Source organism: Hylobates moloch, unplaced genomic scaffold, assembly GCF_009828535.3.
Source record: "Hylobates moloch isolate HMO894 unplaced genomic scaffold, HMol_V3 SCAFFOLD_24, whole genome shotgun sequence".
NCBI lineage: Eukaryota > Metazoa > Chordata > Mammalia > Primates > Hylobatidae > Hylobates > Hylobates moloch.
The window spans coordinates 538,058-553,068 of record NW_026652299.1 but is presented as its reverse complement, the minus strand read 5'-3'; the positions used below and the strand labels follow the sequence as shown (position 1 = coordinate 553,068).

Sequence of the window (15,011 nt, the reverse complement as noted above, 5' to 3'; positions counted from 1 at the left end):
GGTGCCTCCGCAGGCAGCTTGGCAGGAGCGATGGCCCTGGATGAGCCTGAAGCCGTGGGCTTCGGCATTTCTGTCCCCACACCAGAAACCTGGGAACGGCGTTTGTGGCTGGATGCTCCTGGGACACCGCTTTCTCCTCCTGAACTCGCAGGGCTCGGCCCCTAGGACAGGAGACCCCGTAGAATCAGCATTGCCCGCATGGGAGCTGCGAGTCTGCAGAATTCCAGCACAGAGCTTGGCGATGGGTTTACCCCCTGGGCAGGTGCATGCAGCCTTACGACGTCTCGTCCTGTGGCTGCCGGCTGCCCTTGTGAGGTGCTTTTTGGGACACGTGACTGCGTTTATTCTGCAGTTTGCATGGTGAATGGAGATGGATCCCATCTGTGCAAAATAAAAAATTAGCTGGACATGATGGTACATGCCTGCAGTCCCAGCTACTTGGGAGGCTGAGGTGGGAGGATCACTTGAGGCCGTGAACTCTGCTGAGCCCAGGAGTTCAAGGCTGCGGTGAGCCATGATCACGCCACTGCACTCCAGCCTGGGTGACAGAGCGAGACCCTGTCTCTTGGAAAAAAAAAAAAAATGGGGCCAAAAGTGCCATCTCCCTGTGGTTTCTTCTGTCAGTTCTCATCCAAGATTAATGTAGCAGGAGATAATTTTTGTTTTCAGAACTCAGAATACTACAGGTTTCAAATGTAATAGAGTAAGCATTTGCTAATCAAATATGTGGAAACGAACTTCCTAACTGCAGCTGGCTTCTGAAATGAAATGCCTCGTATTACTGTCCTTGTAAGGAAACCAGTAAACAAAACACTCCAAATTCATATGCTGGTCTCATTCTGCACCCTGAACACAAACCATAATTGCTCTAAAAAATCACCTGCATCATTTAGTTGTCAGGTGTGCACTGATGTGTTGACCTGCTTGGGAGCACACCCGGGTTCTGAATTATTCAGCAGCTTCTGTCTGGTGCAGACCTTGTTTTGATTTATTTATTTATTTATTTATTTATTTATTTATTTATTTATTTGACGGAGTCTCGCTCTGTCGCCCAGGCTGGAGTGCAGTGGCGCCATCTCGGCCCATACAAGCTCCGCCTCCCGGGTTCACGCCATTCTCCCGCCTCAGCCTCCAGAGTAGCTGGGACTACAGGCGCCCGCCACCACGCCCAGCTAATTTTTGTATTTTTACTAGAGACGAGGTTTCACCGTGTTAGCCAGAATGGTCTCTATCTCCTGACCTCGTGATCCACTCGCCTCGGCCTCCCAAAGTGCTGGGATTACAGGTGTGAGCCACCGCGCCCGGCTGGTACGGACCCTGTTTTTAGGAAGCTGGTCAAACAGCTTTGGTTGTGGGGTCCTCACCCCTCTTCCCTGTGCTACAGAATCTGCCCCAGCCCTGGAGATCGTGGGAAGCATTTTCCCTTTGCAACGTACGGCGTCGACAGGGATTTTTAAGGAGAGAAATCTCCCTCCTAACCTAGATCTAAAATAAATGCTTTGCTTTTTATTTTTAGCTTCTGACCTACATAGGTAGCATCTGATTTGTATAGGCCAGGAAAGATTTTTTTTTTTTTGTCAAAAAGATATAGTTAATCAGGTGATCATTATTTTCTTATAAAATCTGACATTAGTAATTTTTTTTCCCTTCAAGGGTTAGGGATGAATAAAGACAGGGAAGGGAAGACCTTGTGAGAAGGGCGGAAAGATCACGTTGAATTTGCAAGCATTTAAAGAGAAACTTGGGAATTAAGCATTTTGACCTAAAATAGTAGAAAGTATACTGTGCCTTAATCTTGCAACATAAATGCAGTTCCATGTTCTTTGATCAGTCCCCTGATGAAAAGTATTTTTTTGGATGGGCAGTTACCATTCTGAATTATTTTGTTATTCATGTATTATTATTATTATTATTTTGTATTTTAGTAGAGATGGGGTTTCGCCATGTTGCCCAGGCTGGTCTCGAACTCCTGAGCTCAGGCAATCCGCCCACTTCAGCCTCCCAAAGTGCTAGGATTACAGGCTTGAGCCACTGCACCTGTCCAATTTTTCTTTTCTTTTTTTTTTTTTTTTGAGACAGGGTGTTGTTCTGTCTCCCAAGCTGGAGTGCAGTGATGTGATCATAGCTCACTGCAGCCTCGACCTCCTGTGCTCAAGTGATCGTTTTGCCTCATCCTCCTGAGAAGCTGGGACCACGAGTGTAAACCACCATGCCTGGCCAATTTTTTAATTTTTGTAGAGACGAGATCTCACTATGTTGCCCAAGCTGGTCTTGAACTCTGGCCTCAAGCAATCCTCCTGCCTCAGCATCCTGAGTAGCTGAGACTACAGGTACACACCACCATGCCTGGCTAATTTAAAACATTTTTTGTAGAGATGGGGTCTCATTATATTGGCCAGGCTGGTCTTGAACTCCTGGCCTCAAGTGATCCTCCTGCCTCGGCCTCCCAAAGTCTTGGGATTACAGGCATGAGCCACTGTGCCTGGCTTCTGAGTTATTTTAAACCACTTAGTAGCCTTTGTGCTTAGCTGGGACTCCATTGTTTGCAAAAATGTAAGCAGCTCTAGTCTTTTTTTTTTTTTTTTGAGACGGAGTCTCGCTCTGTCGCCCAGGCTGGAGTGCAGTGGCGCAATCTCGGCTCACTGCAAGCTCTGCCTCCCGGGTTCACGCCATTCTCCTGCCTCAGCCTCTCCGAGTAGCTGGGACTACAGGCGCCCGCCACCACGCCCGGCTAATTTTTTTGTATTTTTAGTAGAGACGGGGTTTCACCGTGGTCTCGATCTCCTGACCTCGTGATCCGCCCGCCTCGGCCTCCCAAAGTCCTGGGATTACAAGTGTGAGCCACCGCGCCCGGCCAGCAGCTCTATTCTTTTGAAGATAACAAAAGTATTTTCGTACTGAGTTAACCTGGAGTCAGTTTTCACTGCTGGATATTTACGTTAAGCCAGGGATAAGTGTCAGAATAGCTCCCTCCGCACCTGGTGAAGAGGGCACATGAGCTGCGTGCGTCCACGACCCACCGATCGCAAGAAAACCCAGGCCCCCTGGCACAGAGGTGCTGGGGGACGGCGTCACAGCCTCGTCTTATGCAGCTCACCGGTGACGGAGCTGGTGCTGTGGGTGCCTCTGAGGACACCTCTCGGGAAGAGCGGTGGCCCTCGTCTTGGACTGTGGCCGGGGGGGCGTGGGCCCCGGGATGACCTGTGCTCCTCCCTGACAGAATCCCTGGAGAAGTGGGAGCGTCTGACCGTGGCAGATGCGCTGGAGCCCGTCCAGTTTGAAGACGGAGAGAAAATCGTGGTCCAGGGAGAGCCTGGGGACGACTTTTACATCATCACGGAGGTGAGACGTGCTTCCCACGCGGGCGCTCTGGGTGTGTGCTGGGGCAGCGGCACCTCCTACCTTCTCCTCTTCCACTGCCCGCCTCACCCTCCCTCTGGAGTCAGTGCTGCTCTGTGACCGCACGCCCGTCCGGGGCCTCCATGGGGTGGGTGGGCCATGGCCTCACACTCCTGCTACCAAGATTCCTCCCGCCCTCTAGCATCAAAAGGCTCCGTTCTTAGAAAGGTGGCTGGTGCCTGATCTGCATGTGTGATAAAACCGCATGAAACTGGCCGGGTGCAGTGGCTTATGCCTGTAATCCCAGCACTTTGGGAGGCTGAGACGGGTGGATCACCTGAGGTCAGGAGTTCGAGGCCAGCCTGGCCAACATGGTGATACCCCATCTCTACTAAAAATACAAAAATTAGCCGGGTATGGTGGTGCACGCCTGTAATCCCAGCTACTTGGGAGGCTGAAGCAGGAGAATCGCTTGAACCCGGGAGGTGGAGGTTGCAGTGAGCCGAGATCACACCATTGCCCTCCAGCCTGGACAACAGAGTGAGATTCCATCTCAAAAAAAAAAAAAAAAGTAAAATAAAAAACCTGCATGAAACCTGCACACAGGGCGTGCGAGGGTGGGTAGAGCTGAGGAGGGAGTGGGGTGGGGGATGGCACCGCGTCCACATCCCGGCCATGGCGTGGCGCTGTATGTACACAGCAGGTCATGGTTGGGGGCATCACATACATTTAGGGTACGCAGGATCTCTCTATATTATTTCTAACAACCTCACTCAAATCCACGATGATGGCAAAATTAAAAGTTTAATTTTAAAAAGACGGTGGCAGCTTCTCTATCTGGACGTGTGTGAGTCATTTTTGCCATCTCACGCCACGTCCCCACCACGGGCAGGCGACAGGTGGCTCCATGGAGTCCCCGGGATGTGCTGGGGCCGCAGTCCGTGGTGGCCCCACACAGAGTGTTGGGTGGGCTGAGCAGCTGTCGTGAGGACAGGGCAGGAATGCGCGTGTGAACTCCCATTCCGGGTGCCGGCAAGGGACTCCGTGCCTGTGAGTTAGCAGGTGGGACTCCAGAGGTGGGGCTCGGACACTGGACCTAATTGAGGACTGGCTACAACAGGGCCAGGGCCACTCTCCATAAGCCACGCCCACCAGTGCACCAGTGTCAGTTTACCGTTGCCATGACAATACCCGGGAGCTCCCGCCCTTTCCATGGCAGGGTGGCCCGATGACCCAGAAAATTACCACCCTTCACCAGAGAGCTCTGTATAATCCACCGCTTAATGTGCATATAATTTAAAGTGGGTATAAATGGGACTGCAAAAGTGCCCTGAGATGCTACCCTCAGTGCACTGCTTAGCGGGAGCGGCTCAGAGCTGTAACACCAAACACTGCTGCCTCAGTAAAGCTGTTCATTCCACCTGCTGCTGGCCCTCGAATCCTGTCCTGGGCAAAGTCAAGAACCCTCGCAGGCTAAACCCCACTTTGGGGCCCCACGTGTCCTGCATCACCTGTGCCCCATGGTTATTTGACCTGTGGCTGCCCGGCGATCTGAAGCCCCCTCTCTCCGGATTAATGCTGGAGGAACTGGGCCGGAACCCCCGTGCCAGCAGTGTGTCCGTCGCCCGGAGGCTCTGTCTGGGGCCTCCCTGAGAGGAACCCCCTCCCCAAGTGGCCCCGGGCAGGAATGAGTGACCTGTCCAGGCTGTGTGGTGACCTGCCTGGCTCTGCAGACACACGTATGCTCCTGCGTGTCTGACATGTTCGCCACGTCTCCGGCCCTCAAGGGCGAGCAGGATCTCACGCTTTTATGCTCCCTAAGCACACGCCCCAAATCTGTACCTGCCGTCGGGAAATGCGTGCGTCAGGGTGGTGGAGTTGAAGGTCCCATCCTCGCCGAAACACCCGCAGCTGTGGGCAGTGACGAGGATCATTTCGGGTCCAGAAGGAGGGCACCTCCCTGCCCTGGGGGCTGCTGGAAAGAAACGGGAGGTCAGCAGAGAGCTCAAGTCCCAGTGGATGTTTGGTGACTTCGGCAAATTCGGGAGCCAGCGTCTTGGTTCAAAACAGCAGAAGCCCAGCAATGCAGCCGGGGCCGCTGATGGCGTTGGACGGGGCCGCTGATGGCGTTGGACGGGGCCGCCGATGGCGCTGGAAGATGCTCACTGCCGCCAGAACACAGGCGGAAGAGCAAGAGGCTGGAGTAAGAGCCTGTGGGAAGAAGTTTGTGTTTCGCTGGAGACCCAGCCTGGGGCCCCTGCACCTGCAGATCGTCACTACCATTCCCTGAGGGGCACATTCAGGGCCTCTCCCGCCCCTCATCCCCGGTGCTTCCCACTGCGGCTCTACCATAAGGAAAGATCTGGAAGGCTGGGGTAGAGCAGGAGAAACAGCAGAGGCCGGAGGGAGCCAGTCCGGCTGGGGCGTCCGAGACGCCGGGAGATTTCTGCTGACCTGGAAGAAGCACCAAGGCAGGTCTCGACGGGGCAGCCACCTTCACGGATCTCCACACGGTGGATTTGGGGTTCCGGGACCTGAGTCACTTCCGTTTCCATGTCCCAGAATGCTCATTGTGTGAATGAATTAATGAATGCATGAAGGAATGATGCTTGTCTCCAACCTAAAAGTACGGCAGGCTGCACGGACATTCATGAAGGGGGTCCCTGCTGGGCAGCCGTTCTCAGGCAGTATTTCCGGTCGGTAGAGTAGGGGACTCGTTCAACAGTAACGCTTCTTTAAAAGGAGAGAAGGAGGAGGCAGAGGATGAAACCACAGGCAGCCCAAGTGATGATTATGGCCAGCGTTGAAGGAGGCTCTGGCGGGCCCTGAGAGGGGAGTGACCCCAGCCGTGATTCCAGAGTGCACGCCCGCCTGTGTACAGAGGAGAGGATGCCAGCGTCATGTTCGCCCGTGGGCAGAGGAGAGGATTGCAAACCCACTGCTGAAATCTGGTGTATTAAAGGCGGCTGTTGGGCGCGGTCTCTCATGCTGTAATCCCAGCACTTTGGGAGGCCAAGGTAGGAGGAGGATCACTTGAGCCCAGTCGTTCAAGACCAGCCCGGGCAACATAGTGAGACCCCATCTCTACTAAAAATTTAAAAATGATCAGCACCATAAGACAGGTGAAAAAATTAGCTGGGTGTGGTAGGTGCACACCTGTAGTCCCAGCTACTTGGGAGGCTGAGGCGGGAGGATCGCTTGAGCTCAGGAGTTCAAGGCTGCAGTGAGTTATGATTGCGCCATTGTGCTCCAGCCTGGGCAGCAGAGAGAGACCCTGTCTCAAAACCAAAACCAAAAACAAAAACAAAAAAAAGATGGCTTCAAATTCTTGGTTGTCTTTCCTGTGGAAAAGGGGAGTCTAACCCCCTCCCCTTGATGCTGGGCTGGCTTAGGTACACACCTGACGGACAGAATGCAGTGGAATGATGTCGTAGGTTACCCAAGACTGGGTCCTCCAAAGCCTTACAGATTCCACCACAGCCTCTGGGAACTTTGCTCCCGGGATGTTCTTCCTGGGGCCCGGCAGCTGTGCTCTGAGACGCCCAACCAGGCAGCGCAGCCCCAGCCTCAGCCAGTGCAGCCGTGAACGCCCAGTGTCAACAGCCACCATATGACTGTGCCATCTTGGACGTCCCGCCAGCTGGGTCTTCCGATGAGGTCACCCCCCGCCTCTATCTGGCTGCAACCCCAGGGGAGACCCTGAGTGAGAACCGCCCGGCTGAGCCCCTCCAACCCCCGAACTGTGAAGAGTAACGACAAATTTGTGGTTTAAGTTGCTGACTTTGGGAATGGCGTCTCAGTTCTCACCAGTTATCGCTGCTGAAATTAGTATGGAAGTAGAACCCTTCCTTGCCCGACAACAGAGCAATGGCGGTGGCTCTCCCGGCCGCTCCACTGCCAGCAGGATGACTTCGGTGACAGGTGGAAAGGCAGATATCTTTAGTTACTCTAGGTTTTACAACCATTGACAAGAAACTGGTGTTTACAGGCTGAATCTGGCCCAGAGACAAATTTATGTTGGCCTGTGCAGTGTTTTTTTAAAACATTTGGATTACTTGTTGATATTTTACAGTCAGGAGATTTCACATAAAAATCTGGGTCGCTGGCCGGGCGCGGTGGCTCACGCCTGTAATCCTAGCACCTTGGGAGGCCAAGGCAGATGGATCACTTGAGGTCAGGAGTTCGAGACCAACCTGGCCAACATGGTGAAACCCTGTCTCTACTAAAAATACAAAAATTAGCCGGGTGTGTTAGCAGGCGCCTGTAATCCCGGCTAGTGGGAGGCTGAGGCATAAGAATCACTTGAACCCAGGAGGCAGAGGTTGTAGTGAGCTGAGATCATGCCATTGCACTCCAGCCTGGGCCACAGAGCCAAGAGCCTGTCTCAAAAAAAAATAAATCTGGATCTCTGACTTCTCTTTAAAAGTCTGACATCCGGCCACACTGGACCTGTAGCCCCGTCTGGCCGTACCCAGCTGGAGCTGAGAGGCAGATGCCCCTTCTGGTGTGAAAGGCTTCCCAGCTTTCCACAGCCCCTCCCGGCCCTGCTCTCGGCTCCTCAGCCGTCTCTGCAGGCACTTGGGGACTTCTGAGTTGGCAGCCTCGGTTTTGATGGTCTTGAAACAGAGAGGATGGGTAGCTGTGGCCGATTCAGACAATCACCCATTATTCTCTGCAGAGCAAGGCCCCCTCCCAGCTGAGCCCAAGGCCCCATGTAGGAAAATCATGAAAATGTATGGGGGGGGGGGCGTGAATATCTGTGCATCTTCTCGGAGAGCAGATCGTGAAAATGTGTGTGGGGGGCATGGATTGTGGGTGCGTCTTCACGGAGAGCGTCTTCACGGCGTGCGTCTTCTCGGAGAGCAGATGATGAAAATGTGTGTGGGGCGCATGGATCGTCCGTGCGTCTTCACGGAGAGCATCTTCACAGAGAGCACATCAAGGCCGCACACGTGGTGTTCTCACCCCAGCACAGAGGAGATGGCGTCACCAAGTCACGCAGCGTGTTCTGAGTGTTGAGGATGTGCCGGGCGTCCTGGGAGCCCCCCATGCACACGCGTGTGACCCAACCGCACCCCGGCGGGGGGGATTCTGCCGGCTGTGCCCTCCACATCCACGCCAGTGCTATCGGCCGAGGACAGGCATGGGGACTGGCGAGGGGCAGATGCCGCCTCCCGCAGCTGGGAGGCTCTGTCCGCGGTGCCTTCACCGTGGCTGTGCCCGACTCCGCGATCCCAGTCTTGCCAGTGCAACTTCTGGTGTTTTCCGCCTTCTGCCCCTCTGTCCACTCCCTGGCTGACGACTCGGATTTTTACCTTCTTGTGTGTTTTGCCGGCTCTGGGAGCCAGGCCCCGCAGTGGCGCATCTGCTAAAGGCCATTATGGCTGATTTTCGTGATCTTGGGGGGCTCACCCGGCTCTGCGGCAGTGTGGTTTTGTGTTGGCAACAGCTGCTTCCTGCAGGCTCCCTGCAGAGTCCCCAGGAGGGGTGCTGGGGTCAGATGCTGGCTGCCCCCTCCCCAGGAGCCCCCACGCGCCCCTGCACAGGTTTCCCAGAAAGGCTCTGAGGAGGGGGGATGTGGGGAGGGGCCTGCTGGCGTCTGTGGGGAGAGTGGAGTGCTGTGCAGGGTGCCCTGACCACTGACAGAGTGTGTGTGGGGGTCGGGAGGGGAGGCGAGGGGGGCTGTGCAGATTCACATAAAACAGCGCCTTGCACGGCCTCCGGGACGAAACTCAACCCGAGGGAAGGTATCGCTTTCATAGCGCTGTAAAATGTATTTGAAAGGGTCTCCTTGGCAACCTGGATCTTTTTCGCTTTTCCTCAGTGATCAGCCAAATTTGGTAAGTCACAGGGCGACCCCAGGGTGCAGGGATCAGAGGCTCGGAACCGACGCTCTTTGGAGCCTTTTGCGGTTTCCAGCTGTGGACTGTGCGTCCAGGGCGGCCACCGACAGCATCAGACAGGTGTGGCGGCGCCCGGCCGGTGGGGCGGCTTCTCGGCAGGCGCCGGAGGCTCGGTGGCTGCTCTTGTGGCCGCCTTTTGTGTTCCTTGAAGCAGCATGTGGAGGAGATGCCGGTCCCCGGCTCTCCCTGGGGCCGGCATCCTGCCCTGTCTGTTCACTGTCATTCTTCCTCCAGCAGTTTCTAAAGCACATTGTTTTGTAAATCATGGCCTTGGTGGGTCGCAGATGCCCTGTGCATGAGGCCTCATCCCTGTAGGGCCACGGAGCTCCCGCCTCACCCTTCTCTCCTCCCGCCTGCCCTCCACCTGGGGCCTCCTGCTCCCCTTGGCTCTCCAGGGTGGACACCAGTGAGGCCTGGCCCAGTCTGCAATGGTGGCCTGCTGTCTGCTGTGCCTTGCTCCCACTCTGCCCGAAGATGTGATTGTTTCAGGAGCTGATTTCCCTCAGGTGTGGGGACCCCGGCCCCGCACAGGTGTGGAAAACAGCCTCTGCTCACACCTGTGAGGCATGAACAGCTGCAGGCCTCGGGGGCAACTCCGCTGCAGAGATGAGCTGGGCGCCATGGAGGCAGCCGGGAAGGCAGGGCCGGGCTGCAGGACCCCCGACTCCCACGACCCCCCGAGGGTCTCTGCAGGAGCAGGGCCCCTCCTGGGTGGAGGCTGCTTTTCCTTGCCCCTAACTCCACGGGGTCACGCCCACTGTGTCTGAAGCTGTGGGGAGCTGCCAGCCCCTCAGACATCCGATCCCCACAGCTGTTGGAAAATATTCTCAGCAGACTGGAGCGGTCACTCCTCCGCAGGCCTGTGGGTTGTGAACCTGGGAGCTGCAGACATGGAGATGGAAAGCTGAGGTGCCCACCACACCCTGTGCATCGGCGGGAGCCCTGAGCCCCGGGGCCTGGGCGTCCTGCGTCCTTGTGAGGCCTGCACCTGCCGTCAGCCTCGGGGTGAGCGGAGCCGGATATTTCCAGGGGCTCTTACCAAAGGTTGGGGAGCAGCCCCGGGCCCCAGGAGCTCTAAACGGGGACAGAGTCCTCGGTCCTGTGGCAATGGGAGCAGAGGTGTTATCTCTGTGCCCTGCCTCGGGCGGACACCCGGCTCGCTCCCCAGTGACAGTGGCATCCAGGGCCTAGTGGCGAGGCGGCAGCGTGTGCCAGGGCTGCGCGGGCTCCCGGAGCGGGGGACCGTCCAGCTGTTCCGTCACCTCACCTCAGACGGGAAAGTGGAGCAGCCTTCGGCGAGGGCTGGGTTCCTTGCGCTCCATTTGGGGCTGCACGCCTGCTTTTCCAGGCCCCTGGAGCTCCCCTCCCGGAGACCTCCCCACAGCCTGGGGGCAGCTGGACCCTGGGGGCCGGTTCCCCGTAAAGATCCCGAGACCGAAATTCCCCAGCTTGCTCCCATACGGGGCGGCAGCGGCCTGGGAGGCGTTGCCGTGGGAATGCTAGATTGGATTTATCTCCTCTCTTATCAAATTAATTTTATGAATGTCCACAGCGTTGAAACAACTGCAGAACAACACGTTGCAAAGCTGCCCTTGGGCCTGGGAACTTTTCCTGGCTCCTCAGAGCCCCGCGCCTCCTCCCCGCCGACGCCTGAACCAGGGGACGGCTCAATGTTCAAAATCCATGGGTCGCTGCTGGATGCTTTTAGGAAGGGGACCCCTGCAAAACAGGACCCCGTGCATGCCCCGTTGTCGGGTGGGGTCAGCTGGGACCTGGCCTGCATGGCAAGGCTCCTGGCTGGAGTTTCGGACAGACCCGGCCTGCACCACAGGGCTCCTGGCTGGGGTCTCGGACGGTGCCGGTGCCATAGTTTGAAGCATTGCTGCTTACTTGTGGTGCTGCTTACTACTTGTGGTGGCCCTTTCGCTTCCTACTTGTCACCCTTTTGGGGTCGCCTTCTGAAGGAGGCTCAGCTGGAGTGCCGGAGCCACAGGGGTCTAAGCCACACGTGTTTCCCAGGCCTCAGCTGCAGTCCCGGGGCTGGAGAGATGCTGTGGACCGCAGGCACGCCCTGTCCTCTCTCCGGCTGGCATTCTAGGGGCGTGAGATGCTTTGGAAGGACATGAGGGCTTGGAAGAGACATGAAGCAGGACCCGACACAGAGAGTGCTGGGAGTGGTGTCACTTGGGCTGCAGGGAGGGTGGAGGGGCCGTGGCCGTGCGGTGGCCGTGGGGCAGGGGCCTGGATACCAGGAGGAAGGAGGCTGCAGGCAGCGGTCCAAGGTGGGAGAGTGGGCAGGGCGAGTCTGGGGGGCTCTGGTTGCAGAGCTCTGCTGACCGGGGTTGGCACACCAGCGTTACTCTGGGTGTGACGGCCGCGATGGCAGGAGTTGGGGGCTGATTTGCAGAGGAGGGAGATAGTCCAGCTGCTTTGCTGAGGGCCGTGCTGCGTGGAGAGTAAACCAGACAGCAGCAGGCCGGCCGCGGCGCAGGGCAGTCACCCTCAGGGGACGGCGGGGGATGGGGGAGGGCTCGGGGACTGCTGGGCAGGCAGGGGGGACCGGGTATTGAAGTAGGAGTAGGAGTCTGCCAGATGGAGGGCATCCTGACAGCCGCAGGGACACAGGAGTGCAGGGGCATGGGGGAGGGTGGGGCGAGGCTGCGCAATAGCGGAGCTGCAAACCCCGGGCAGGGGAGGCTCCTGCGCCCCCCGAGCTCTTTGACGAGGGTGTGAAAGGCGCTTCGGAACATCCTGCCCGGACACCGCAGCCTCTTCTGAGAGCCACATGAGAAGTGCTCAGAACCACATCCCTGGCCCACCCTTGGCCTCAGGGCCCCGCCGGGAGTCTGCAGTCAACCTTCCGGAGGCCTAAGAGTATCTGCCTGTGGGGGGACCTGCACCGGCCGCGTGTCCTCTCTCCTCTCGCGGGTCAGGGCAGGTGAGACCCACCGAGGCGCCGGGCTTGGCCTCTGCCCAGTGGTCACTGTGGGTGGGTGCCAAGTCTTCCCTGTCTGAGGGAAATCTCAGAGCATCTTGAAGGGGAGCCCATTTGGCCTGGCCTCTAGCAGGAAAATAAAAACATTCCTTCTGGGCTGGAGTGGAAGAAACGCTTTTCCAGAACCCCAGGGCTGGGCTCTGAGCCCTCCACCTGGGCCCTGTGTGGACTGTGCACGCGGACATCTGCGCGGGGACAGTGACAGTTCTGGGGCCCTTGGGGTCTGGCCCTGGGGTGGCCCCGTCCGTGGGGTCTGCGGGCTCGCCGGCCGGGGTGATTATAGCTGTGAGAGCTTCCTCGGGTCTTAGAGGGTTTCTGGCCTCACCCTGCCTGCTGTCCACCGGGTGCCAGCATCCCTCCCCTGGGCTGCGAGTGCCCCTGCTCTGCTCAGACCCTGCTGGGGCGGGCTCCTGAGTGCTCCAGTGGCCACAGCCGACCGAGAGGGACACACAAGTCCACCCGGCTCTGACCCACATCCCTCTGGTTGCAGGGCAGCCTCGTCATCCCAGGAGTAGGGGAGGGGCTGCATGCCCCCCCAGCCCCCCTTTGTAGGCAAAGCTCCCCCAGGGCCTGGGCACAACGGGCTGTGTCCCGGGCACATCGCGGCTGCCCTCTCCCAGTGAGCTGGACGTTCGGCCCAGCAGCTTGGGGGCCGGGGAGAGCTTCCCAGCGCCCAGCTGAACTGTGCGATGGCTCAAGGGGACAACTGTTTTCCCAAAGGCATGGGATGTCTTCTCTTGCCTTTCAGCATAAGTGAGTTTCGATGTGAATTGGGGCAGCCGGCAGGCTGTTCTCCGTGTGGATAGAGGGCCAGGTGTGAGGCTGAGGCCTTGGTCAGCTCACACTCAGGGTTTCTGCTTTGGGAGACAAGAACCTTCAAAGTAATTCTTCAAGTAAAATGCCGCTTGCGGACGGAGACAGGGATGCTGACGCATCTTCAGCAAAGGATGGTCCCATTTGTCTGGTTCCTTTGACAAGTGCCTTTGCCTTGATATTTTCTCTCTGATTTGTTTTTTGTTAATGTAAGTAACATTATACAAAGTTTAACACCCTCTCCCCCACCAAAAAAAAACGACTCTAAAAAGCACCATCTTCCTCCCTCCCTCAACCCTCCCCTCCCAGAGACCGAACCACCCCCTGTGGGCCCCGGCTTTCACCATTGCAGACATTTCCAGATCTTGTTTCCCACCCGTATCTCGGGGCACCGCCGCGCAGGCGTTCCCAGACGAGACAGATGTGGAATGCAGTGGCTGGTTCCAAGGTCCCGGATTACCCTGACCAGATTCCTGGCAGCAAAGTGAGGAGACTTAAGCACCATGCGAAGACTATTGCCATAAAGACGGATGTTTTGGCTGGGAAAATCCTAACAGATGCGCAGTTCTGGACAAATCGATTTGCAGCACCCCAGGGTCGTCCACCCACCGAAGCGGGGGCTGGCCGTGGTGGCTGTGGTCATGCAGGCAGCGGGTTGTGCACCTCCCCTGCCTTGTGGGGGGCGGTCTGCTTCCCTCCTCCCAGACCTTCTGATATGTTGAGTGGGGCTGGGGCCCTCGGGCACTTGGTCGTTCTGGGAAGCCCGCATGCCCGGGGCGGGCCAGCTCCAGGTGGTGAACAGTGGTCTCCGGGAGGAAGCTGTCCTCCTGTGTTCTAAATTTGGCCACGCATGTCTCTCTGATTCAACAGCCAGGTTCTCAGTCCCACAGCTGTGGCCTCCTGGCCCCGCTGCCCCTCTCCAGAGTCAGCCCCCGGAGGAACTTGGTGAAAAGGCTCCTGAGGGGGCAGCTTCCCCAGGAGCAGGACACAAGGTCACCTACCCTATGGCTCGGCCATGCCTCCAGGACAGGGGCGGGAAACATGCGGGCCAGACCGAGGGGGTGCTTAGCGGCACACGGGGCTGTGGCCTTACCCTGGCCATGACCCCCGAGCATGGGTGAGACTGGGGGGCAGTCTGAGCTGAGGCCATAGGTGGAGTGAGTTGAGGTTCCAATGGCCAGGCCCTTTTAAAAATGTTTTGTTTTTGGCCGGGCGCGGTGGCTCACGCTTGTAATCCCAGCACTTTGGGAGGCCGAGGTGGGCGGATCACGAGGTCAGGAGATCGAGACCACGGTGAAACCCCGTCTCTACTAAAAATACAAAAAAATTAACCGGGCGTGGTGGCGGGCGCCTGTAGTCCCAGCTACTCCGGAGGCTGAGGCAGGAGAATGGCGTGAACCCGGGAGGCGGAGCTTGCAGTGAGCCGAGATTGCACCACTGCACTCCAGCCTGGGCGACAGAGCGAGACTCTGTCTCAAAAAAAAAAAAAAAAGTTTTCTTTTTAAAAATTGTGATAAAATACAGATAATGTGAAATTTACCCCCATGACCATTTCTTAGGTGTACAGCTCCGTGGTGTTAAGCAGGTCATTTTGCTGTGCGGCTGTCACCACCATCGTCTCCAGAGTGTTCATCTTCCCAGGCTGACGCTCTGTCCCCACCAAACACACACTCCCCAGCCCCCTCTCCCAGCCCTTCTAGAAAGTGGAACCACCCTCCTACTTTCTGTGCCTATGAGTTTGAACTCTACTGCCTGCTCTAAGGGGGACCTACAGGATTTGTCCCTCTGTGACTGGCTTACTTCACTTGCACAGTGTCCTCAAGGGCCATCCATGTTGTAGCTAGCAGGTGTCAGAACGTCCTTCCTTTTCAAGGCTGAATAATACTCTGTTGTTTGAGTGGCCCACATTGTGTTTATCCAGCCAAGCCTGTTTTTGATTTTGCTGCTATTGCTGCTGCTGC

At 57.0% G+C, this 15,011-nt stretch overlaps 1 protein-coding gene across 6 annotated transcripts in view; it reads left to right on the top strand.

The window, feature by feature from the left end:
* Positions 1 to 15,011, top strand: part of PRKAR1B (protein kinase cAMP-dependent type I regulatory subunit beta) — a 171,458-nt gene that overhangs the window by 139,708 nt on the left and 16,739 nt on the right. For all 6 annotated transcript variants that reach the window (XM_032145957.2, XM_058434435.1, XM_032145956.2 and 3 more), the window contains one exon: positions 3,221 to 3,342. In XM_032145957.2, the coding sequence (XP_032001848.1) occupies positions 3,221 to 3,342 (122 nt within the window). The remainder of the gene's footprint in view (positions 1 to 3,220; positions 3,343 to 15,011) is intronic.